Genomic DNA, 27,396 nt, shown 5'->3' with positions numbered 1-27,396 from the left:
TGGATTGACTGCATAGCTCATTTTCTGCATCATCTTCCCTTTCTGGGTTTTAAAACTGTGAATTGAAAGTATTTGCTTCAAGAAAAGTCACATTAAAGCTAGAATACGCTCTAGAGTCGAGATAACAATGTAAGAAGTGCCTAAGGGCCACGGTACCTTCTTTGGCCTTTCTTCACCTCTCTGGAGTCTGAAGCCAGTGGTTCAACATCTCGGTAGAGCTCAGGAGACAAGATCACACATGTTATGTTGGGCTCTTCAAATGGACCTAGCTCTGCAACACTGCAAAAGAGAAACCAAGTCGTCAGTCACAACCGAAGGAGCCAGTGGCACCTAGTCTGAGGACCACCTACTGCTGACCCTGCTGGGGACCTTTTGGGCACAGCTGAGACTACTTCCAAAGGCTGGAAACCTCTCATCACTAACCTTAGTTCAGTCTAGTCAGTCATTTGAGAATCACCTTTCAGGGATAAAAAGAAGCAGTTTACAGGCCACAGAAGTAAATATGTTGGCAGGGCAGATGGCAGTTTAGGGAGGGGAGCATGGAAGAACCATCCATCTAAGAGGGGGGGGGGGGGTTCCTGCTAATGCTATTAAAGAAAGCCCTGAACTCTGATATTTGATGTCTTTTGCTGATACTGTCCTGACCTGAGGAGGAAGGTTTTGGACTTCAAAAGTTGGGTAAAAAATGCATTAAGTTATCGCCTTCATTTTTCTTTTCTTTGGCTAAGGTGCGCTGAATGCTAAGGCATCCATTATATTCTAACATTTAGCGCACCTTAATCAAAGGACCCCTATATTTGAAGTGGACTCACCCAGCAACACACTTCTTGATTCTGTTCTTCTCCATCCCCAAGACGGACGGTGTCTCAGCTGGAGAAGAGTGCAAACTCTGCAGAGCACCTCACAAACATGTTGAGTGACCAGTTCTCATCTACACAGTTGGGAATGACACAGGATCTATCTCCATCCCCGTCCCTGTGTTTGAGGCGTGTGCAGATGAGGACAGGACAGGGCCAGAGCTGGAACCCACAGGGACGTCCCCGTGTCATCTTCTAGTGCACAGGGCTCACAACTCAATTAACAAGACGTTAATAATCATCTGGATTTATATGCAAATTTGCCCTAGTGCTATTCTATAACATCGGCACCCAGATGTCCTAGTGTGCAACTTAAAAGAGGCGTGGCTATGGAGGGGCATGGGAGGGCCAGGCACAATGTTCTAGAACGCACGCGTATAGCCAGGAAAATAAGTAGCAGCATAGCACTCTTTATAGAATATGGGTTTACCCAGGGTTACCAGATTTTCCTGAAGAAAAATCCGGACCCATGGCCACGCCCCCCGGCCTGTCCAGTTCCGCCTGTGTCACGCACCGTTCCACCCCACCTCCAGATGGCATCCGCCCCTTCCCGACATGATTTCAACAGGAAGCTTTTCAAAACCTAGACAAAGCCATTCCGGACCCCCAGACATGTCCGGGGAAATGCAGACGTCTGGTAACCCTAGGTTTACCGAATCCCTCTCAAACTGACTGATGGGGATCATATGGAGATAAAACTGGGCTTTGCAAAAAAAGGGTCACCCCACCCCACTTCACACAGAGGGAGGCTCCCCATGTGAATTCGACCGAGCACAGAGAAATCTGCTCAAAAGTGTGCTCCTGATGTAGAGCCCCCTCGTACACACTGTCTAGGCCAGGGGTGTCCAATGTCGGTCCTCGAGGGCCGCAATCCAGTCAGGTTTTCAGGATTTCCCCAATGAATATGCATGAGATCTATTTGCATGCACTGCTTTCATTGTATGCTAATAGATCTCATGCATATTCATTGGGGAAATCCTGAAAACCCGACTGGATTGCGGCCCTCGAGGACCGACATTGGACACCCCTGGTCTAGGCCTTGCGCAGAAGAAGATTTCACACAGTTCAAAGCAAGTAGGACTGGCGGTGGAGGGGGGGGGCTCTCAGATGACTCTGGAAAGCACATTCTTTCATTCTGCTGTGAGGTAATTGCCCCAAAGGCGGTTACAAACTCTGTCACTACTGTACCAAACAGATGGAGTGAAAAGAATCATCTTAGCAAGCCATCTGCGAGACGCTGCAAGGCTGCTGCCCCTGGGGTGTATATCAATCCTCTCCGGAGTCAAAATCCTTTCAGAAACACTATCTGACCCCCCCCCCCTCCCCACATGACCCAGAAGCAGAGAGAGGGTCACGGCACATATTACAAAGGTATCAAACACCCCATACCACAGCATAGCATCACACACCACATAGCACAGAACCACTAGCAGGACCCAGAGGCAGAGTGGAGGTCATGGAATGCTGCTACTCTTTGGGTATTTGCCAGGCCACCGTGAAGACGGCCCAGTAAGGCTGTTTTTATGTAGGTGATGAAGTGTATAGAAAATTGCTTCAGTACATTTATGATGCCCAACTCTAGAGCAGGGAGGTCAGGAGCACCTGAAACGCAGAGCTTCATAGACCGTCTGTGCTAAACAAATAACTCGAAATCTCACTGAAAATGATGGAAACAAATGCTTTAAGAATTTGAGATAAGTGCTCATTTTTTCTATTCATTTTGATGACTCAAACACCATCTTTAGAGATTGCATTCAAATATTGTTCACGTATGCAATGATTGGGGGGTGGGTCTTGCTATAGGGGCTTGGCATGGCTACACAACTCTGAGCATAGTTGATGAAAGTACAATGTTTGATGTGCCATTACTTAGAGATCATTTGCTTTCATATTTGGTGACTTATTCTGAAAATATTGGCAAAATACAAATCTCTGTTAGTGATGTTTCCCTTGCTCTGCATAAAATTCAATGGTGGACCCCAGGTTGCCCACCCTTGCTCTAGACACTCAATGAAATTACATGCAAATACTTTTAAAACTGCTACCAGGAAGTATTTTTTTTTTTAACTTGGGGAATAGTTAAGCTCTGGAACTTGTTGCCTAAGCAGTTAGAGTAACTGGGTTGAAAAAAAGGTTTGGACATGTTCATAAGAACGCCATTTGGATTCCTTTCAGGGTGGTAGATCGCGTTATAGATGAAAGCAAAAATCGAGCTGCTGTAAAAAATACTCTGATGCAGCGGGGAAGAAAAGAATACCCACGTTGATTGCCGAGAAGCGGCTTAAAAAGCAGATTTAAAGATGAATTAAGGAATCATGAAAAGCAAAGATTAAAGCTAAGTTACATTTTTCCTCTAATGTTAGAGATTGCATTGCTGTCACTTTGTCATGTTATTTCTTAAACATAAGGGGTAATAATATAGGGATATTATACATATAGGCAATAAAAGAGGAAAAAGAGCGCAGAAGGGTTTCGCCAATGTCTGCATTGTGAGCTGAGTGAAATTGGCTGACTCTGAGGCTTTTTTCCCTATTGAATAAAAAATGATAACAAATTGATTAACCCCTGTTGAGTCATAATATATTTATAGTGTGGTATTAGCACTTGGTCAGACCAATTTCACCACTACCTGGCAGAAACCCTAATAATAATTTATTTTTTTGTACACCGCTACACCAAAAGTTCAAAGCGGTTCACAACAGAAAAAATACATAATAAAACAATCAATAAAAGAAAACAAGGAGAAGTTAAAACAGTAGCACAACTAAGATGTAAACATGTCAAACAGGCGTGTCTTTAGAGATTTTCTAAAATCAAAATAGGAAATGGCCTCCAGTATTCATTTTGGCGGCCTGGAATGACAAAATTCTGTCAGAAAACTTCTTCTATTGACATGATTATAGAGAAGGGTAATTAAATAGATTATTCTACGAGTACTCTTATTAGAACAATTCAAAAAAAACTGAGGCAGCATCCCGAAAACTGCGTTGTAACATTCTATACTACCGATCCCAGGATAAGCAGTGACGGTTTAAAAGAAAGAGGCCATCCACTAACCTGGACCTGGACTTTGTTAGAACACCTGCCTTAGAGAGGGACTGGAAAAAGTTTAGTTAGTGCTGCACAGGCAGGATTGTGTTTGTTTACCGTGTGCACTAGTGGTGGAAATGTTAGAAGAAAGAATGGCAACAGCACAGTGCCCGACTGTATGAGGCAGGACCTACTCTTACTGGAACAATGGTCCATAACTTGGCAACTAAGTTTTAATGCCAAAAAGTGTAAGGTCATGCACCTTGGCAGAACTTACACCCTAACAAGAACTGCAGCAGAACAAGACTTGGGAGTGATCATTAGTGAAGACATGAAGACTGCCAATCAAGTGGAGAAAGCTTCATCCAAGGCTAGGCAAATGATGGGTTGTATCCGAAGAAGTTTCGTCAGCTGGAAGCCCGAAGTTATAATGCCGTTGTACAGATCCATGGTGAGACCTCATCTGGAATACTGTCTACAATTCTGGAGGCCACATTATCAAAAAGATGTACTGAAAGTTGAGTCAGTTCAGTGAATGGCCACTAGGATGGTCTCAGGACTCAAGGATTTCCCGTATGAGGAACGGCTGGGTAAATTGCAGCTCGAGGAATGCAGAGAGAGGGGAGACATGATTGAGACGTTCAAATATGTCACGGGCCGTATTGAGGTAGAAGAAAATATCTTTTTTCTTAAAGGACCTACGGCAACAAGAGGGCATCCGTTAAAAATCAGGGGTGGGAGGTTTCATAGCGACAACAGGAAGTATTTCTTCACCGAAAGTGGAAGTGATCTTCCACTGCAGGTAGTTGAGGCCAACAGCGTGCTAGATTTTAAGAAAAAATGGGATAAGCATGTGGGATCACTTCAAGGAAGAAATTAGGGGGGTGGGTTATTAGAGTGGGCAGACTTGTTGGGCCGTGGCCCTTTTCTGCCGTCATTTTCTATGTTTCTATGGCTACTCCAGACCCTCATGGAGATGGAGGGGTTTGAGAGAGTCTACAGGACGCTACTACTTCCCTGCTGGAGACACTTTAACATAGGGAATTCCTCCTTAGAGAGAAGTGACATGGGAAGGAGGCGTGGGGAAAGCAGCTACCAGGACGTTTATAAGGGGCAGGACCAGAGATAGGTTGAAATAGCTCCAGAATACTCCTAAACTACAACCACTGGACATTATGCTTGGCTGAGGTAAGCTAATCTTTTCTGTGAGCCTAGGATCTGTGTCTTGGGTTTTGAAGCAAAAGACTCTTCCTTGTATGCCTGACCCTGGGATTTTCCTTTTGTATTAAGAAAGAATTTTCCGTTACCTTTTGTGTTTGTGTCAGACCTAACTCCTGCTCGCGCAGTTATAAGGGGCAACAGAAACAGCTGCCATAGCAAACTTTCCAGAAATGATTAAGATTACAGCAAAGCTTTCTGGTTCTGGTTCTGATGGCTCAAGTGCTACAGAAGCCTATATTCCAGGCAAACTTTTCAGATCCTATGTTACTAAAGATGATTATTTTTGGGTGAATTCAAAAAGACTGTCTGAATGGCCAGGTGGCCCAAGTCAGTGTAGACTATTTACTTAGGTACCCAAGCTGTTTTTCAAGGCACTAACACAGAAATGGGATCGAGCTACTCCGAGGTCAAATCTACCATCTTGGAGCTAGTGAGGTGCATCCAAGAAGCATATCAACAGCAGTCAGGAAAGGGCCCCAGAAGCTTCTTTGACACAATGAAGGATGTTGCCTGGAAGTGGCTACATCCTGAAGGGAAGCTGGGAGTTGAAGTAGCCAAGATCAAGTTTCAAGTTTATTAAAAATTTGTTATCCCGCCTTTTCAAAATTACAAAGCCCATGGGGCAATAGGTACATTAGAGAGTGCTCTAGAGGTAGTAGATTTTTTTTAGAAAGCTCAATCTTTACCTGCGAATGCTAGACTGAAGGAGAAGAAGCTGTCCTCGAGCCCAGGGAGCTGGAAGGGAAATACAGAATGAATGACACCGCACCCACTAAGGACCTAGTGCTCAATGCCCACCTGAATTTGAGAATTTGACTTCCCTACTTGCTTTAATTGAGGATAAAAGAAATATTTTGCCAGAGACTTAACAGTGGAGTTAATGGATTCTATGGATGTTAAGCTAGTGAAACGCACATACCTATAATTTCATAGATGTTCCCCAATCCAAGCTGAGCTAGATGGAATCCTCATTCAGGCTTTGATGGTCTCTGGAAGAGTGAAGACTCTTAAGCAAAGGGAGCTAATTTAAAAATCCTTCAAATTAATTATGATTGGCAGTGACTTTGACTTGTGGTTATGGAGGCCAACTGTTCAAGTCTTAAGCAAAATGGCATTAGAATAGAATTCTATCTTTAAATTTATTTATTCATTACTTGGTGGAATATTCATTTCTATCTCTATCTCTGTCTTTATATTTTATCTTTATTTTTCATAAATTGTCTCTTCAGGTACTTTAGTTGGATTGTGAGCCTTTGGGACAGTTAGGGAATTTATAAGTATCTATCTTATTTATTTTTATTTATTGTATCTTTTAATGCATTCATTTTTGTAAACCGCTTAGAAACCTCACGGTTATTAGAGGTATATAAGAATTAAATTAAATTAAAATTAAAATAAACCAAGTCAGAAATTGGGGTCTTACCTTGGCTCCTTAACCTAGAGGTTGATGAGACAGAAAAACCCATGACCTTAAAAGTCCCTCATCTGTTATTGAGAAAGACATGGGGGAAGCCACTACTCGCCCTGGATCAGTTGCTGTCTTTTGAGTAGTGACCTGGAGTGGCCACCATGAGAATGGGCTACTGGGCTTGATGGACCATTGGTCTGACCCAGTGATACAGTTTAGGAGGTGAAGATCTTTTGTGCATGAAAGAGGAGCTGGTCTTGGGTGTGATTGTGATATCTTAAGGTAGAAACCTGATGGCAGATAAAGGCCAAATGGCCCATCCAGTCTGTCCCTATTCAGCTTCTACTATCTCCTCTTCGCCTTAAGAGATCCCATGTGCCACATGATAGAAAAGGTGATGGCAAAAGCCAGAAGGATGCTTGGGAGCATAGGGAGAGGAATAGCCAGCAAGAAAGAGGTGGGGATGTAATACGATTTTTGTTCCTTGGCAGTAGGTTTAATTTCCTAATTGTTCATGCTTATATGTCTGTTATTTCCATAAGACTTTGCTTTTGTGACCAGGATAGTCAAATTTTGCAATTTATCTATTTAAAATGTGACAAAGGCCAAATTCTCATCTTTTCATTCTTATAAAGTCATAAAAAGAAACATATGAATCACAACATGTATTTATATTGGGTTTCCGGGTCTCGCTATGTCAGGTAGAAATCGACGTTCCAGCCACCATGCTCTGAAGTCTGCAGTTTGACGTTGTAAATAGTGGGGTCACTGACCTGATTGGGAACAGGGCAGTCCACCAATTTGAATTTGGGAGGGAAAGTCAGTCGGTCAGAAATGGTCACTGCATAGAGATAGACTTAAAGAGGGTGGTTTGAAAAGTTTGGTACAAAAGCAAGTTAGTCGAATAGACAATGGACTTGCTAGCACTTAGTAAAAAGAACTGTAGCCCTCAGATACCTGGAACACACTGAAGAGGCAGTTTTACAGGTTAGCACGTTCTCTTTCAAAAGAATCATTTTTTAAATTTTGGGTATTAGTAATGTGCAACAGCAAAGAGAAAAGTGATGAACTAGTGACACTTATCTTAGAATTAATTGGCTGTTTGCTGGGCAAGGGTGGCTTCAGCTTGAGCTAGTAACCCAACGGGACCCGTTTCGCCGAATGCGGCTTCTTCAGGGGTCAGTTGTCGTCAAGCTGTCATGATAAGAAAGTGTTATGTTAAAAATTGTGTATAGAAAAGATTAAAACTAAGCATTACTGTTACCTAGCGGTACTCACCGTGAATAGCACAATCCGCCTTTGCAGATTGGAAAAAATGGCATCGGCCCGCTACCGATTCTGCACCTGCGTTAAATATACGAAATGTGTTTACGTCAGAGCAATAAAATGATGTCATATTTAAACCCTATATCGCAAGCTAACTAGAAATCATTTAATTGCTCTGACGTAAACACATTTCGTATATTTAACGCAGTGTGCCGACGCCATTTTTTCCAATCTGCAAAGGCGGATTGTGCTATTCACAGTGAGGACCGCTATGTAACAGTAATGCTTAGTTTTAATCTTTTCTATACACAATTTTTAACATAACACTTTCTTATCATGACAGCTTGACGACAACTGACCCCTGAAGAAGCCGCATTCGGCGAAACGGGTCCCGTTGGGCTCAAGCTGAAGCCACCATTGCCCAGCAAACAGCCAATTAATTCTAAGATAAGTGTCACTAGTTCATCACTTTTCTCTTTGCTGTTGCACATTACTAATACCCAAAATTTTAAAAATGATTCTTTTCTGTATGCCCGATGAAAGAGAACGTGCTAACCTGTAAAACTGCCTCTTCAGTGTGTTCCAGGTATCTGAGGGCTACAGTTCTTTTTACTAAGTGCTAGCAAGTCCATTGTCTATTCTACTACAGTATTGTTCTGGGACTTGACACCATTGTGTTGTGAGTAGTGAGTCACAAAAGCAAGTTAAACAGCATAGCCTCCATCGAGGGTAGACACTTAGTGAGTTTCCAGGTTTTTCATATCAAAGGAAAAGTAGCTGGGAAATATGATAGAGACATTTAAATACCCACATGACATAAAGCACAGGAAGCGAGTCTCTTTTGTTCGAAATGAAGATCCTGGCATAAGGGGGGCAGAAATATTTCTTCATGGAAAGGGTTGGGCATTTGTGGAATGGTCTCCCAGTAAAGGTGGTGTTTTCAAGAAAGCTTGGGACCAATGCATAGGATCTCTAAGGAAGTGGAGAGGAGAGTAGATGGCAAGGATGGGCAGGCTGGTTAGGCCAGGTGGTCTCTATCTGCCTTCACGTTTCTCTTGTTCTTGGAAATCACTTCCTCAGAAAAAAACACTGTGCTGTGATTGAGGAAACTACTCTGGCACTGAATATACAGCATTCCAGTTTCATCTCCGGTTGGAGGGCTCCCTGCACACACAGTTTGGGGGTGAGGTGATGGCTCTATGCACCCAATTTGGGGGTGACATAAGGGCTCCCTGCACACACAGTTTGGGGGTGAGGTGAGGGCTCTATGCACCCAATTTGGGGGTGACATAAGGGCTCCCTGCACACACAGTTTGGGGGTGAGGTGAGGGCTCTATGCACCCAATTTGGGGGTGACATAAGGGCTCCCTGCACACACAGTTTGGGGGTGAGATGAGGGCTCTACGCACCCAATTTGGGGGTGACATAAGGGCTCCCTGTACACACAGTTTGGGGGTGAGATGAGGGCTCTACGCACCCAATTTGGGGGTGACATAAGGGCTCCCTGTACACACAGTTTGGGGGTGAGGTGAGGGCTCTATGCACCCAATTTGGGGGTGACATAAGGGCTCCCTGCACACACAGTTTGGGGGTGAGGTCAGGGCTCCCCGCACACACAGTTTGGGGGTGAGATGAGGACTCTACGCACCCAATTTGGGGGTGACATAAGGGCTCCCTGTACACACAGTTTGGGGGTGAGGTCAGGGCTCCCCGCACACACAGTTTGGGAGTGAGATGAGGGCTCTACGCACCCAATTTGGGGGTGACATAAGGGCTCCCTGCACACACAGTTTGGGGGTGAGGTGAGGGCTCTACGCACCCAATTTGGGGGTGACATAAGGGCTCCCTGTACACACAGTTTGGGGGTGAGATGAGGGCTCTACGCACCCAATTTGGGAGTGACATAAGGGCTCCCTGCACACACAGTTTGGGGGTGAGATGAGAGCTCTACGCACCCAATTTGGGGGTGACATAAGGGCTCCCTGCACACACAGTTTGGGGGTGAGATGAGAGCTCTACGCACCCAATTTGGGGGTGACATAAGGGCTCCCTGTACACACAGTTTGGGGGTGAGGTGAGGGCTCTACGCACCCAATTTGGGGGTGACATAAGGGCTCCCTGTACACACAGTTTGGGGGTGAGGTGAGGGCTCTATGCACCCAATTTGGGGGTGACATAAGGGCTCCCTGCACACACAGTTTGGTGGATGAGGTCAGACTTCCCTTTTGTTTGGTGACAGAGTGAGGACTCCCTGCACAGTTTTTCTGCCCCACCCAGCCTGCAGGGGATATATGAGACACTCTCCAAAGCATGCTGTCTTGGCTTTATTTCTAAGGAATTTCCAAATTCAGGAACAGCCCTGAAATGCCCGTGGCAGGAAGCATGCCTATCATTGTCTTGCCCATCTGCTAAGTAACAGCTGCCAGTTCCACTCGGCTCATGGAAGTTGCCTTCTCACTACCTGGAGGCCGAGGTCTAAGATATCCTGTGGTGTGAGTTTCCTCTGGGATAGGAAGGAGATGCGCAGGCTCTGATCCCATCTATAAACTGGATTTAGAAACTGCTTAATATTGAGGGTTGGGGATTAATCTAACTGTAGGCAAGAAAATGTTTACTGGGAAGTTTAAGCATCGCATTTAGCAAGTCTTACAATATACACCAGGGACTTTAATTAAATCTTAATCGCTGAACATTACTATTCAAGAACAAAGACCCTGACACCCACCATGCACCTCACTCCTGCCCTTCCTCTACAAAAATCCACCTCATTCCAGCCCTGCGACACTGAGACCCTCAGACAAAGTTTGATCAATACACTTAATTCCTGCACTTCAGCATCTCCCCCTCCCCCCAACCCCACTGTATTCCAGTTCGGACCCAGTGGCATAGTGAGGGAGGTTGTCGTCCGGGGCACTGGCACCTGACATTACTGCGCCATGCACCTCCCCCCCCCAAGTACCTCTTGAAATGTATGCGGGCACGAACATCCTCCACCCGCTGCTTGTGCGGGCATCAGAAGTAACGTCAGAAGGGAGTTGACAAGTAAAAGACACTGCTTGACCGGCGAACATTTAAGAGGGAGAGAGGAGGAGAGGTGCTGGCACCAGCTCCCAGGACGGACCCACCCTGAGCTCAAGTCTGTCAGAGTACCTTATTCTTGTCCCAAAATAACCTCACTCGCAGCTCTGTAAAGCACCTCATTCCTGCCCTGTAGCACCTCTTGTTATTCTCACTCACCCACCACTCTTCTTTCTCTCCTGAGACCTGGTCATTTTTCTCCAGTACTTCAATCCCTCCTGGCCCATAACAGCATCTCTCCCCCTCACCTCCTGACACCAGCCTGAACTGCGAGAGACCAATGGTCCATCAAGCCCAGTATCCTGTTTCCAATAGTGGCCAACCCAGGTCCCAAGTAGTAAAACAGATTTTATGTTGCAGTGAATTTCCCCAAGCTGTCTCAATAATGGCCTATGGACTTCTCTGTTAGGAAATGATCCAAACCTTTTTTAAACCCTGCTAAGCTAACTGATTTCACCACATTCTTCGGCAATGAATTCCACAGTTTAATTATTCATTGTGTGAAGAAATATTTTCTCTGATTTGTTTGAAATGTAGTAATTTAAAGCATCATTGTCTGCCCCCTAGTCCTTGTATTTTTGGAAAGAGTAAACGAGCAATTCACATCTTCCTTTTACCTCCTATTCCCCTGTGAAAGGCACTTCTGTCACTGTGCACATGGAAACATGGCAGTGATTTGCATCTTATCCACATATGTATTTACATATTATTCTGTAAGGAAGCATGCAAGTGCTTTAGTGCATGGCTACATGGAGGTATACACCCAGGCAGATCTCACCTGCGTAATTTGACCCCTCCCCCATTTATACCTGGTGCACCTAAGTTTAGACATTGAGATGGGAGTTTCACCAGCATTCTATAAGCGAGTCTGTGTGCCCACCATGCAGCATCAGGGTCCCTGAACGGGTAGAGCTGCTACTCAGTGCCACACCTTGAATCTCTGCAGTGCCCGGATAAGAACATAAGAATAGCCTTACTGGGTCAGGCCAAAGGTCCATCAAGTCTAGTAGCCCATTCTCACGGTGGCCAATCCAGCTCACTAGTACCTGGCCAAAACCCAAGGAGTAGCAATATTCCACCCTCTTAGCCAGTCAGGTTCTCAGGATCTCCAAAATGAATATGCATGAGATTGATTTGCATACATTGCCTCCATTCTATGTAAATCTCTTTCACGCGTATTCATTGCATGGCAAGGGGGTGCTCCAGGACCGACTTGAGAACCACAGCTCTGGTTCTACCACCTTACCATCTCTGGAAAAGGTTTGTTTATATATTAATATCAAAGTTATATGTTGAAAAAACACCCAAACCTATGTGAGTAGCGCAGCTGCCAACCACTTATGTGATATATTGGAATCAATGAGCAGATCCAAGGTGCAGTCGCCAAGCTGGGTATGCATTGGCAGATTTAAGTGGAGGAAACCCCATTACTGGCATTGGTTCTTCACACTGTAGGCTGTGGCCCTTGAGCAACATGTCTACCGAGGGCAGAAGCAGCAGCCAGAGAATTCACCTCCCTACAGATCCTCCTGCCTGGAAGTGGGATTCAAACAGCCCATGTGATATGTCAACAATAGCTGTCTATAGACAGCAAAACTGTATGGACCTCGAAAGGAGGACAGTCCTCTGCATGCGTCCAAAGAGACAGGTCCAGCTGCGTAGCTGTAAGTCTGCTGGGTGAGAAAACCCTGCGCCACAGAAGATGGTAACCCTGGCATATCACCCTGCGCTTAATACAGCAGGTCAGACGGTCAAAGTTCTCAGAAAGGATTTCCAAACGATCAAAAAAGAAAGAACATGCATTCAAAATGGAAAAGAGCAAAGCCTCTGCTAATCCAACACACCTGCAGTCCCTGACATACCTGTACACAATGACAAAGCTCTCCGTGTGCCCAATGTCACCAAGCTCTCTTTCTCCCAAATGCACCTGCCCACAACAGCAAAGCTCTCTCTACACTTAACGCAGCCAAAGCAAAATCACTTTCTTGCAATCTTCACAGAAAAGGGAATGTCTGACCCAATGAACCCCAAATCTTCAAACACTATATGAACTGCAGCAATCTGTTTAGTGATTTGTATCGTGATGGTAACCGTATCCAGCACACAATCAACAGCTCTGATGCACAGAGGGACACATTCCCAGGGAAAGCTGCCCAAATACAGGATTAAACAATCTGACCGTCTTCCTCTCACTAAGGCAACTTTGAAAGACAGGAAGAGGCTCCCGGCTCCCAGTCTGCAAGTTACAGAAAGCTTCTGGCCCGGCAGTCACTTACCCAAGATGCCAGATCAGGAAGTTTGCTGTCCTTTCTTCTGGCCTGCCTCAGGGATAATGCTGGCTCTTTACATACACAAAAAGCTTTTCCTGAGTGGAAGGCCGGAGCCACTGCCTTCAAGAAGTTTGAAAGCTGAGACTCCGAGCAGGCCTGGGCGAGAGCAATGCAGGCTCCACCCCGGAGCTCCCTAGGGAAGGCAGCTCCAGTCTCTCACACCGGCATCCATCCTTCCCAGGGCTGCAGGAATGCAAAGCCCAAGGGACTGGGGCAAACCTGGCACATTCACTAAAGGGCCAGCACCGACATGAGCCAAAAGAAACGGCAGACTCCCCCACGCGGTGTCTGAACACATCGTAGGGTTACCATATGGCTCCAGAAAAAGGAGGACGGATTGACACATCTAGGTTTTACTTCCACTGAAAGCAACTGAAAACTTTTTGGTTCTTAAAATCTTTTAGCTCTTAATAACTCATTTCACTGCCATTTCAAATTATGTATCATAGCTAATCTTTTGTAAACCGCATTGAACTCTCTGGTAAATTCTTATGTTATGTTATGTAGATTGAGACATCCGGGTTTTACTTCCACTGAAAGCAATGGATGTCTCAAGCCATATAGTAACTCTAGTGCAATGGTCTCTGTGCCAAAGAGTGAGAACTACCGACAACCAAAGAGAGATTTTCATGTGCTCTGTCTCCCAGAAACACTTGCAAGTTTCAAGTTTATTTATTATTTGATTAATCGCCTATTCCAAATATTAAGCGATGTACAAATTGGTAAAATAAATTGTCTAAAATATGCATAAAATAGACCATATAATTAACAAGGGGATAAATCACAAAACAAACTAATTAAGATAAGACAAGAATACAATAGGACAGGTGGGATAGAAATACAATCTTAGATAGGAAAGAATCAACAATTAAAGGTAAAACACAACAGGAATAGGAGGACAAATAAATAGGTAAAAATAAAGGTAGACAAAAGAGCAATTGATGAAAGAGCAAATTAACATTTCAATTAAGTATTGAACGCATCTTTAAAAAGAAAGCTCTTAAGTTGGCTCTTAAATTTTTCCAAATTCTTCTCCTCTCTTAAGTATAGCGGGAGTGAATTCCAGGTCTGAGGCGCCGTAACAGTAAAAATAAATTGCCTTCGAGTGTTGATAATTTTGAGAGTGGGGATGACCAACAAGAGTTGGTCGTTTGATCTTAAAAATTTGGGAGAATTATAAGGTATCAATGCTTTATAAATAAAAGCAGGCGTTTTATATAATAGCGATTTAAATGTAAGTAAAGATAATTTGTATAGAATACGATGGAATGCCGGAAGCCAATGCGCATTTTGAAGTAAGGGAGTTACATGGTCGAACTTCTTAGCTGGCATGGAGCAATGTTACCATTGACTTTCGGTTTCATTCCAGGGCTTCACATCCCTTCCCCTACCAACCACCCAGACTCTCTCAGTTTATTGGTTTTTCACCTCCAATCCAACTCTTGATCCGCTGTTGTTCCAGTCCCAGGTTCTACTTGCATTCCCAAGCACACCTCAGTATCCACCTGGATCCTCAGCACCCATCCCCCTCCCCCGCCACATCTATCCCTCTACCTCTTATTTCTTCCTTCCCTCCCAAGATCTCTTCCTATCTCTCCTCCTTTCTCCTTAGCACATTCCCCCTCCCTCCACAGTAACTTCACCCTGCTTCTCTTCTCCTCTCTTACCCCAGCATATTCCTCCTGCCTCTCCTCTTCTCCCTTCCTTAGGGCATGAGTATGTGCTACTGCTGCTCTCCACTGATATCACCCACCACCTTGTAAACATAAGAGTTGCCACACTGGGACAGACCAAAGGTCCATCAAGCCAAGCATCCTGTTTCCAGCAGTGGCCAACCCAAGTCCCAAGTCCCTAGCTAGATCTCAAGTAGCAAAACAGACTCTATGCTGCTTATTTTAGGAACAAGCATTGGATTGCCCCATTACATAGAAACATAGAAACATAGAACATAGAAACATAGAAATAGACGGCAGATAAGGGCCCGCAGCCCATCTAGTCTGCCCACCTTAATGTCCCTCCCCTACCTTTGCCCTGTGAATAGATCCCATGTGCCGATCCCATTTGGCCTTAAAATCAGGCACGCTGCTGGCCTCAATCACCTGTAGTGATTACATCTCAACAATGGCCTATGGACTTCTCTTTTAGGAAATTTTCCAAACCTTTTTTTAAACCCCGCTAAGCTAACTGATTTCTCACCACATTCTCTGGCAATGAATTCCAGAGTTTAATTACACGCTGTGTGAAGAAATATTTTCTCCGGTTTGTTTTAAATCTACTACTTAGTAGCTTCATCGCATGTCCCTTAGTCCTAGTATTTTTGGGAAAAGTGATCAAGTGACTCGCACCTACCCTTTTCAAACCACTCAGTTCAAAATGCAAAGCATCAGTGCCAACAAGATACACCTACAATCAACACAATGTTACTGCCAGTAATAACTGTGAGAGGAACACGACGCTCACTTAGGTACCTCCTGTGTCTGAAGCAAGAACACTAGTAATCGCAGCGCAAGGTCTAAGTGTCCTTATCAAGCACTTTGAAAGAGGAACTGAAGCCTCAGTCCTGGTCACTTGCAGGATCCTACAACATGCTCCCCTTTCTCTACCACAGAAAATGCAGCTTTGGGAAGGATCACCACAGGAAAAGGCCAGAATCCTTGCAACAACTGCACTGTCTTTGGAACCATAATTCATTTCCTTCTCTAGATGATATGAAATAACAAGGAAATCCAGAATAAAACCTTCCAGCTATCAGTGCTCTACATCCCTCTCCAGGGGATCGCCATCTTTCTCTGCACCCTGACCATGATACACCTCTGTAAAATGTGGTCGGAGGGCCAAGGATACCGAGCCATGGCCCCTTTTCAATCCTATGGGATGTAAGCCTTGCTTATGCAGAGAGAAAGCTGCCTGGGAATTCACTGGATGCTTTTTTTCTGCTATCATTTCACAAAAGGGATATTTCACACTGCAAACATTGAATATAACAAGAAGTACCTTTCCACTGTTGCTCCCTTCTTGATCACATCATGGGCGGCAGATACTGGAAGGATATGAAGACCAGGCAAGGATGGAACGGGCTTCTGAGTAGTCACATCGTGAGTGCTGAAGAATGGGAGACTGTGGGGACCAGCATGTAATGGAAGAGGCTCCCGCGTAGTTACGTCATCAGTGCCAGACACTGGGAAGTTATGAGGACCAGCACAAGTCGGGAAAGGTGGCTGCGTCTGGACAAAATATGGTAAGTTCTCATTGTACAGATGGTCTGATGGAGCGTTTGTATGATCGTAGGAGATGCTCAATGACCCAAAATCTGTTGTTTTCTCTGGCACTGGGCTGGTTTGGAGGTGAAAGCCTTTTGGACTTATGACTGCCTCTGTACAATTCATTTCCATAGAAGTGTCAACAAATATGCCATCACTGGCCTCAGGATTTGCTTCCACTGCTGCTTCACTGGGTAGAGCTGCCTCTGCTCTGCAAAAAAGATCACCTTCCACTGCAGTGGGATGCATCACCTGGGTTTCTGCTGCAGATTTGGCGTTGAAGGTGTCATGAATTAACCTATTAGTCACATTATCAGTTTCCGGCTGATTTGCTTGTGCGTCCCCCACCTGCAGGTTGTTTTCTGGTGTTTTTGCAAATGCTTTCCCAGAAAAGAGATCTTGACCACTCCTTCCAAGGGAATGATGGTTGGAGAAGCTTTCTGGATACCAACTTTGAATGTCTTCCTCCTCTCTGTGCTTGGATCTACAGGAGGCTTGGGACGTAGCTTCTTTACTTGTCTGCTCAGTAGCCTGGATTATTTCCTGATCTGCTTTTTTATCTGACACTATGTTTTCTTGACTTGTTTCTTTCTGGCTACCTAAATTGGCATTGCATATGGCTTCTGCCTCCAAGCTGGTAGTCAATAAAGTGGCCACATGTGATGACACCCCTCCAAGAGGGCACCCTAGGTCAACATCATAACCCACGTTTAAACAACTGTCTTCTGTGGGAGATGAAAGCTCTCCTATTTCAGGACTCATGAGCTCAGCATCATCTTTTTCACCGCACTCTGTGGCATTGATTTTGGAACCCGACTGGGGTCCATGAACTGATGTTTCTGAGAGGCAGCTGGGATCAGTGCCTTTTAAGTCTGTGTCCGTGTCCGTGTCCCTCAGGCTTCCTTCACTGTCCCCTGGCATTGGTTCTCTGGATGTGGCCTCTTGAGGAGTTGATCTTTCTAGCATGGGAACCCTGGGAGCAGACGACAGCGCTTGGGAGTTTGTCTCCACTGCAGTTTCTGTGGCTGTGCTGCTAATGATGCATTTGTGTTGTGTGTCTTTTATAAGCCCTGCTACTTTGGCCATGGCTTTTTGACTTGTCAAATCGTTATCTGTATGGTGTGCTCCTATGTCTTCTATGGACAACTGAGACACATTACGGTTACAAGCACCAGGAGATGCTATCTCAGATATATTGTTTTGGTACTGTTGCGATTGGGGTTGACTAGTGTTAGCGGTACATATCTCCGATCTCTGTGGGTCAAACTCTTTTTCCAATCTCTCCTCACCCCACTGTCCTGAATTTGCACGTGCCGTATTTTCTTCCTCAGAGAACTGAATATCTTTCACTTGTTCTAAATGTCTTGAAATCTCTGTGATCTTGACTTCATCAGAGTGTTGGGTTAGGTTTTCTTGGCTGCTTATGGTCTCCAGCTTGACATCAGAGAGGAGCTTTACCTGTTCTGCGTCTGACTTGTACAGGCCGTGTTGAATCTCTGCAGGAAGAATGCTTGCTTGAGTTTTAATGTCTGCTTCAGTCTGGCCTTGTGTTTCAATGCTAGTTATTGAAGGAAACTGCACAGCGCCAATAACGTCTTCTGATCCTTTTTCAAAGTGGAGAACATGGAAAGGAACTCTTCCAGAAACATTCTCTACATTGACACACTGCCATATTACTGCAGTATTGCAATGCTCATCTGACATGAGCTCTGGGAAAATGGCTTCCAGTAGAGCAGGTTCAGAGCCAGTCTGCGCAGGTGAATTCGCTACAGTGACTTCCAGAACATGTTGAGGTGATCTATTAATGGTGCCCTCTACTGTGCCACTGTTTGTAATGTTTTCATGGCACTGGGTCTGATTCCTCATATTGACTGAAGACATTGATTCAACAAAGATGTTGGAGGTAGTAGGAACTCCGGTCTGGGCCTCCGTGATAGTCCTTTGATTGCAAGGCACTTCATGTAAGGTATAAGCTGGAATGCCTTCACTGTCCTCCAGCACCTCTGGAATTGCTTCAATCACTTGTTTCTTCTTTGCTGTGACAAAAGGGTCACTCTTTTCTAGAACCCTTGGCATTGTTTCATTCTTTTCTGAGACAGAAGGGTTGCTTTTTTCTGGAACCCTCACCATTGTTTCACTCTTTTCTATGACAAAAAGGTCACTCTTTTCTGGAAATATTGCCATTGTTTCATTCTTTGATATAATAAAAGGATCACTCGCCATTGTTTCGCTCTTTTCTGTGACAAAAGGGTTGCTCTTTTCAGGAACCCTCGCCACTGTTTCACTCTCTGATGCAACAGAAAGGTCGCTCTTTTCTGGAACCCTCACCATTGTTTCACTCTTTTCTGTGACAAAAGGGTCGCTCTTTTCTGGAACCCTCACCATTGTTTCACTCTTTTCTGTGACAAAAAGGTCTCTCTTTTCTGGAAATATTGCCATTGTTTCATTCTTTGATATAATAGAAGGATCACTCTTTTCTGGAACCCTCGCCATTGTTTCGCTCTTTTCTGTGACAGAAGGATCACTTTTTTCTGGAACCCTTGCCATTATTTTGCTCTTTTCTGTGACAAAAGGGTCGCTCTTTTCAGGAACCCTCGCCATTGTTTCACTCTTTTCTGTGAAAGAAGGATCATTCTTTTCTGGAACCCTTGCCATTGTTTTGCTCTTTTCTGTTACAGAAGGGTCACTATTTTCTGGAACTATTGCCATTGTTTCATTCTTTGATGCGACAGAAGGGTCATTCTTTTCTGGAACCTCTACCATTGCTTCACTCTTTGCTGTGACAGAAGGGTCACTCTTTTCTGAAACTATTGCCATTGTTTCATTCTTTGATGCAACAGAAGGGTCGCTCTTTTCTGGAACCCTCGCCATTGTTTCACTCTTTTTTGTGACAGAAGGGTCACTCTTTTCTAGAAATATTGCCATTGTTTCATTCTTTGATATAATAGAAGGATCACTCTTTTCTAGAACCATTGCCATTGTTTCACTCTTTTCTGAGACAGAAGGGTCACTCTTTTCTGGAACCCTTGCCATTGTTTCACTCTTTTCTGTGACAGAAGGATCACTTTTTTCTGGAACTATTGCCATTGTTTCATTCTTTGATGCGACAGAAGGGTCACTCTTCTCTGGAACCTCTGCCATTGCTTCACTCTTTGCTGTGACAGAAGGGTCACTCTTTTCTGAAACTATTGCCATTGTTTCATTCTTTGATGCAACAGAAGGGTCGCTCTTTTCTGGAACCCTCACCATTGTCTCACTCTTTTCTGGAACTATTACCATTGTTTCATTCTTTGATGCGACAGAAGGGTCACTCTTTTCTGGAAATATTGCCATTGTTTCATTCTTTGATATAATAGAAGGATCACTCTTTTCTAGAACCATTGCCATTGTTTCACTCTTTTCTGAGACAGAAGGGTCACTCTTTTCTGGAACTCTCGCCAATGTTTCGCTCTTTTCTTTGACAGAAGGATCACTCCTTTCTGGAACCCTTGCCATTGTTTTGCTCTTTTCTGGAAGCTCTGCTATTGCTTTACTCTTTGCTGTGACAGAAGGGTCACTTTTCTTTTCTGAAACTATTGCCATTGTTTCATTCTTTGATGCAACAGGAGGGTCACTCTTTTCTGGAACCCTCACCACTGTTTCACTCTTTGTTGCAACAAGAGAGTTGTTCTTTTCTGGAACACTCATCACTTCTTCATTCTTTGCTGTACTTGCATAGTGTATTGTCCGACTGTGCTCCAGCTCTTGTAGTTCCTCAGGTTGTAGGTTCCCTTCTGATTTTGTGATGTCTCTCAGGTGATCCAATTTGTTTGCATTGTACCTGAGATTTTCAGGAACTTCATGCATACTTATTGCTGGCTTTCTATTATTTGGTAGTACTGCTTGAGCACTGTTGGTAGTTGGTGAATGCTGTGTATCTGAAACACAAGCCGTTGGTTCCCCACCCCCTCCAGAGGTGTTCTGCATTGCCAGACTCACTTGGCTGAGTTCTAGAGAGGTATCAGCATGTTCAGGATGTGCCTGGATCTCTTCATGATGACTTACTGAGACCACTGGAAGGCTGACTATAATATCTTTTGGTGGTTCTCTGTCACTCTGGCCACTGAGATATCTTAGCAGGAACAGCTCATCCATATCTGTGCGCTTATGTTCTTCTAGAACATGTTTGTGTTGGCTGGATACATTGGGACTTGAAGACCATATTGTTTCAGCACAGCCCAGAAAGCTGGATGTCTCTTCACCTTGTGCTGGTGATTTGGAAGAAGCTCTTGAATCTGGTATCTCTGGGACAACGTTTCCTGAAAAGATGCTTTGCTTTTCCTCTGCAAGAGGTTTGCTGTCTGGTTTCTGGATCATTCCTAGTAATTGTGGATGGTCAGATGCTGAAACCTTTGCTAATGGTTCCAAGAAGCTCAGATATGACTGGGTTTTCAGATCTTCCTCGACAGCTCTTTCATTTTGATCTGGCTTCTTATCATTATGTTTAACTGGCATTGAAATTAAACTGAGTTCCAACTCATTAGTCTCAATCTGTTCTTTCCCTCTAGTCTCACACATCTTTGCTTGTTCTTCATTGTGGCCATAGATTCCTTCAGCCTTGATCTGCTCCACGTCCTTGGCACAGGCCACAGCTTCATCATCACATACTTTGGTGTCTGGGAAATATGGCTGTTTGATCTCCAGGGAACCTATAACTTCCTGCACATTTCCTCCAGTAATAGCCAGAGCTGTGTTCATTAATTCCTTAACTCCTTCAGATCCTTTCCTTGTCATTTCCTCAGCACTCTTAAGCATTTCTGGCTTCTCACTCTTGCTCTGGGCTTCTGATGGAGTCTCCGACACCTCATCATCAATTCCATGATGCTCACAGAATGACTTATCTGCCTCCACATGCCAAGAAAGTGACAAACACAAACTCCCATCCTCTTCTCTAAGACTAGGTCTATCAGCACCTGACAATGCTCCTCCCCTATGTAATGTTTTGTCTTCTGGAAGATGAGGAGCCCCCTCAGTTAAAGGGGCTCCATCTTTCTCCTCAAACTTTCTCACATACAGTTCTCCACAATTCACCTCTGGCAATTTGCTCGCGTATTTTAAGGTTAATGGAGACAACCCTTTTGCCGCATGATCTTCCTCCGAAGGTAAAAGAGAGAGACTTTCTTTGGTGGGGCAGCAGGTTATTGTCTGGTTTTTGGTAATCACAGAGAGGGCTGCATATGTCTTCTCCTCCTCAAGCGATAGGATCACAGCATCAGGGCTGGATGATACTGGCAGCCTGCTAGCATCTCTTTCCAGGGCACTGCCATGCTTCTCTTGAGTCATTTGCTGTAAGCTACTTGCATTTTCGTCCTGGCACCTATCTGGCCCTTCTGGATCCATGGCTGGACTCAGAGGTAAATCGGTCAATTCAGCACAACTTTCCATCTGTCTACTCTTGTCAGCAGATATAGCTAATTCATGGACCTCAATGGTCATTGCTTCTGTTCCTGGTAAACTGCTGTCACCTGCTACTTCAGACTGACCAGTCAGAGTCTCTGCTGTCACTTGGTCCATTTTCAGACCTCCTGGGCCATCTGTGCTCTCTGCAGCCACCTCGGTCACAACTGCACTTTTACGACCCCCTGAATCCTGCTTTGACTCTTGAATGGAAATATAATCTTCAATTTTCCCTGGAGGGAACAGGCAGACTGCTGACTGGCACTTAACACCCAGCTGTTCCCTGCCCTGCAACAGTCCTGCTTCTCTGAAACGTGTCTGCTGGGATTCCTGCGTCACACCGGCCTTTGCTGGACAGCAGGAGATAACCCTTCCATCCTCAGCTCTGCCATTATCACTTCTGTTCAGAAAAGCTCCAACACTGTGGTTTTCCAAATCGGCCCCCACTGCATTGTTCTGTTTACCTAACTTGGTGCCTCTGCAGATGTCTGATACAGGCATGGGGAGAACGAGCTCTTGAAGCTGTGCAGTCTCAGCGCTTGCATTAGAACTTAAGTTGGCACACTGCTTGGTTTTGTCTTCTGCGGGCACTGGAGCGCGTTGCTTGGTTTTAGTCCCTTCTGCAGGCTCCAGGAATGATGCCAATCTGACGGGCACCGTGAGCTGGCCCTCATCTTGTGGCATGTGCCCTGCCACTGAACTGGTGGCCTGTGGCTTCCAGAGGGATGTTTCTGCTCCATCACTGTTCCCTTCTGTCCTGATTCTGTCGAGAATAGCATCTAATGATTTTCAGGGAAACTTGAGATACAGGAAACCCTCCCCAGAAAACAGAAAAGAACAGCCCACCCCAGCCAATCCACTCCAGCATTTTGCATGCCTGTACGACCACAACCCAGCATGCAACACAGCATTTCCATGCAGGTGACCTGCCTCTGAAGCAAATGCCATTGACACTCCTCAGACACAGACTGCAAGCTCTCCATAGACCTTGGAGCTTCTGTCAATATGGGCTAATGAGTTAACTGGCTACATGGGGTGGTCATTTCAGACAATGGGTGAGATAGGAGGATGAAAGGTGGCCTGCACAGTTCCCATTTTCAGTGCTGACTAGTTAATCCCAATTGGCAAGAAAGGAGCCTCAGCCAGTAGATTTTGGCCTCTTTTTAGCTCATCCAGGCTGACTTCTCTGCGCTGATTCTCCGAAGGCAGAGGGGCGTCAGTTCACACCCAGTTGGATATGGCTTTTCAGCCTATGCATAAGAGAGATTCCCACATACCATTCTCCCAGGGGAGCTCAGAACGGTTTACATTCATTTATTCAGGTACTCAAACATTTTTCCCTGTCTGTCCTGGCGGACTCACAAAACACCGCCTTCCTTTTATGCAAATCTATCTGAAGCACATTCTGAGAATGCAGAGGACAGACCCAGTATCCTGAGACTTAGCCAAACCCTTAGGGGGCATACCGATTCCAGGAAGTGAGTGCCAGTTCTGTAACGGCATCAGTACCCCAAGATGCATAAACCCAAATCCATGTGCTTACATTTAGACATGACCATTAACGGGCGGTCAATGGCATCTACAAACACCATGCAACACATGCAAATCACTGAAGACAGGTCCAAGCCCCTCCTATGCTGCACACGCCACGTGTACCCCCTTATTCATCTTAAGGTAATCTTGCAAGGATATTTCATGCATATTCACATAAACTGTGTGCAATTCTGGAGGCCGCATTATCACAAGGATGTGCTGAGACTGGAGTCGGTTCAGAGAATGGCCACCCGGATGGTCTCGGGACTCAAGGATCTCCCGTACGAAGAACGATTAGACAAACTACAGCTATACTCGCTCAAGGAGCGCAGAGAGAGGGGGGACATGATCGAGACGTTCAAGTATCTCACAGGCCGCATCGAGGCGGAAGAAGATATCTTCTTTTTCAAGGGACCCGCGGCAACAAGAGGGCATCCGTGGAAAATCAGGGGCAGGAAACTACGAGGTGACACCAGGAAATTCTTTTTCACTGAAAGGGTGGTTGATTGCTGGAATAGTCTTCCACTGGAGGTGATTGAGGCCAGCAGCGTGCCTGATTTTAAGGCCAAATGGGATCGGCACATGAGAGCTATTCACAGGGCAAAGGTAGGGGAGGGTCATTAGGGTGGGCAGACTGGATGGGCTGTGGCCCTTATCTGCCGTCTATTTCTATGCATGTTTCTAAACTAGGGGGCCTCTTCTCTGTCTCCTGGGGGCCCATTAGCTCAGGACCCCTCAAAACCGCCCACGGCCATGCAGATGCAGCAGCCCATGGAAAGTACCTTGGGATTTTCTGGCTGCCGGAGGAGGAGCCACTGGCAGGCTTGGGGATCCTGACCAGATCAAACATTTACTATTTGAATTAGAGGTTGCAAGGGAAGGCATAATTTTGTGCCCACCCACTTTGGTTTCAAGCCCCTCCCCTCCCCCCAAATCAACCTGTTGAGGTCCTCATTTCCAGCATACGCTCTTTCTAACCGGGGCTTGTACCTGAATGTTTGCGCTCTCCATTTCCACAGGTCTGTAAAAGCGCTTTTCCCACTGTGTACCCCACATATGAGGAGCTGCTGAAAAGTTCTCAGCACAAGCAACACAGATGGGGCAGTCGCCATCGAGGGCTAAACACGTAGTCCAGTGATTTTCTGATGGAACTAAAAGAGTGGACAATTGCCCTCGATGGAGACTGCCCCATCTGTGTTGCTTGAGCTGAGAACTTCCTGCATCCTGTTTCATGTATTTTACAATACCATTGGAACTGAACACATCCCGGCCTGGACGGGATTCCGCTTTGGATATTCTCTGACAGATTTGAACTCAAAGCGACAGTCACAGTGGCCTTTTGTGACTGAAATGTTAAAGGTTATAAGCCTGAGTCAAAAGGGGCTCTTTCCCATTCTGCGCCTACGGTAACAGTCTTTACTGAACAAGCCCAGCCTGTGCTGTGTATTCAATAATGCATCACACCCTTCACCCTCTGCCCCAGAGCAAGCTTCAAACGGGGTTTTTTGATCCCGTGGGCTTTGCTCCAAGACTCAAAGTGAAAATACCCTGCACACTTTTGCTTCAGAACCTGGCACTTCAATTTCAGTGCAGTTTTATAGCCTATAATACAAATAACAGATTGCAAGATGAATAATCTGGATAAATGTAAGTGCATTTCAGTAAAACATTTTCTCCCCAGTATTGAGGTCCTCCTCGGCCATCATCTCCTCTGTCTCTACATATAGACTTTGCCAGAACACGTACAAATTGCCAAACTGTCAAAATCTCACCCTCTAACATCTGTATCAAAGTACTGGAGAGAGCCTCCCTCCACTTTGCAGCTCTGACAGGACTCAAACAGCACCAACCCTGCCACGGAAAGGCAGTGCCACAAGTATTATTTCGGGCCACGGAGCAGCAGCATTGCACACAGGACAAGCCAGATTGCTACTGTTCCCTACACGTAAACTTAACCCTGGAGACATGCAGAACATGACAAACCCTCTTGAAATGCAGAAGGAGGTTAAGGAACCGCAAATTGGAACCAGAAAGACACAGATCCTCAAAAGCCAGGATCCCAGACAGACAGATCCAGAAATGCATTTGTTCTTGCGCTGGACAACATCCTTAAGGAGGAAAGCCAGATGATTACTAGGAACGAAGGGAAGAAAGAGCTAAGAGTGCAAAAGAATAAAACCATGAAGGATGCACAAAGCTTTGTGGTGCCACCTCGCTCTTCTTTTCATAAGCTGCCAGATCCCACAGGTCCCATCTTGAGAGAAAGGCAGGCTCAAATCTTGAAAAGCTACCACTTGTAGAGACCAGCATGGGAACTGGAAGTCTACGGCCAGACAGTTATCATATCCGTGACGAGAAAGATCCATCACTCCCAGCTTAACAGCACTAAAATCATCTGCAAACCGTGCATTCGTCTGTTAGGGAAGGGCCCAAGATGTGGCTGAGTTTCAAAGGCTAATTCCAGGACAGTATCCTACGTACGTGCTTGACTTCCACTGGCAGCAGAGGGGGTAAAAGAGCAGGTTTTGCTTTTTAAAATGCCCCTTGCCTCTAACTGGCCTGGCTAATTTTTCTGAAAGACTCTGCTCACTCCTCCCCTCCAACACCTGAGATAGACATGGGGGGAAACCACAGCTCGCCCCCTGGGATTTGTAGAATAGAATATTGCTACTGTCTGGGATTTTGGAAGGTTGCTACTCTGGGATTCCGCATGGAATGTTGCTGCTCTTTGGGGCTCCGGAATCTTGTTAATCTTTGAGATTCTGGGAAGCTGCTACTCTTTGGGATTCTCTATGGAATCTTGCAATTCTTTGGGGCTTCTGCATGGATGTTGCTGCTCTTTGGGGATTTTTTATGGAATGTTGCTGCTCTTTAGGGCTCTGGAATCTTGTTAATCTTTGAGATTCTGGGAAGCTGCTACTCTTTGGGATTCTCTATGGAATCTTGCAATTCTTTGGGGCTTCTGCATGGAATGTTGCTGCTCTTTGGGGATTTTTTATGGAATGTTGCTGCTCTTTGAGGCTCTGGAATCTTGTTAATCTTTGAGATTTGGGAATTTTGCTAGTATTTGGGTTTCCGCCAGGTACTTGTGACCTGGATTAGCCAGATCACTGGACTGGATGGACCATTAGTTTGACCCAGTATGGCTGTTCTTTTGTTCACACTGAGTCTAATGCTGTGACATGCCTCTGGGAGCTCTTTCCATACAGGAGACAGAACTGTACTTTGCAGTCTTTTCCTTCTCGAGAACAGACATGCAGTGCCAAATTCCACATGCAATTAAATTCAAAACATTCACATTTGCAAGGTTTGTCCACCATGCAGCACATTGTAAAGACATGCTCTCCTCACAGCTGTCTTCACAGGTACTCTGTCCTGGGCACTCACCCACTTGTGTCCACTGTCTCGCCCTTCTCAGACTCGCTGCTTCCTGGACTAGCAAAGAGCAGAGCTGGATCCCATGCTGTGGAGCTGTCAGAATGACCCTGGTCCCTCTCCTTCACGTCCTCACAGCTAAAACCAAAGCAGAGAAAGAGGATCAGCCATGGAGTAATTCAATTCTTAACAGTGTTATGCCACCCAGATGAAAGCAGCAGCTCCATTGCTCTAATCTTGGCAATTACTGGCTCCGTCTCTCAAGATATGCTGATCCAGTCCACTTTTTACCCCCCACTGCAAAGGAACGCTCTCTACATGAGACACCCCTCAGGAAGACTCAATATCGTGGTATCACTTAAACAAATACCAGTGAACAGGAAACGCCACTTCCATTTCTGTTCAGTTTCAAAAATTAAAGTTTGAAGGCGGGGCACAATTGTATTTTATGAGATAAAATCTCTTCTATAGTAATTCCAATTTTCATCAGGATGGAAAAGGAATTCTTTGAAATATCTGATAAAAGGTGAAATTATTTGTATAGTTAGCAGTCTTATACATTTAGGACCAGAATCTATAAACAGCACAAACGTTAGGATCAG

At 45.1% G+C, this 27,396-nt stretch overlaps 1 protein-coding gene across 10 annotated transcripts in view; it reads right to left on the bottom strand.

The window, feature by feature from the left end:
• TACC2 (transforming acidic coiled-coil containing protein 2) overlaps nucleotides 1-27,396 on the bottom strand; it is a 206,163-nt gene that overhangs the window by 124,386 nt on the left and 54,381 nt on the right. For 8 of the 10 annotated variants that reach the window (XM_033943068.1, XM_033943065.1, XM_033943061.1 and 5 more), the window contains 3 exons: nucleotides 26,807-26,932; nucleotides 16,185-22,649; nucleotides 157-279 (listed from right to left, as the gene is read on the bottom strand). In XM_033943068.1, the coding sequence (XP_033798959.1) occupies nucleotides 157-279; nucleotides 16,185-22,649; nucleotides 26,807-26,932 (6,714 nt within the window). The remainder of the gene's footprint in view (nucleotides 1-156; nucleotides 280-16,184; nucleotides 22,650-26,806; nucleotides 26,933-27,396) is intronic. The other 2 variants (XM_033943067.1, XM_033943063.1) reach the window with 2 other exon arrangements.

The sequence above is a fragment of the Geotrypetes seraphini genome, chromosome 4, assembly GCF_902459505.1.
Source record: "Geotrypetes seraphini chromosome 4, aGeoSer1.1, whole genome shotgun sequence".
Classification (NCBI taxonomy): Eukaryota; Metazoa; Chordata; class Amphibia; order Gymnophiona; family Dermophiidae; genus Geotrypetes; species Geotrypetes seraphini.
Note: the sequence above shows the minus strand (reverse complement) of the source record. Positions and strands in the feature narration are given on the sequence as shown.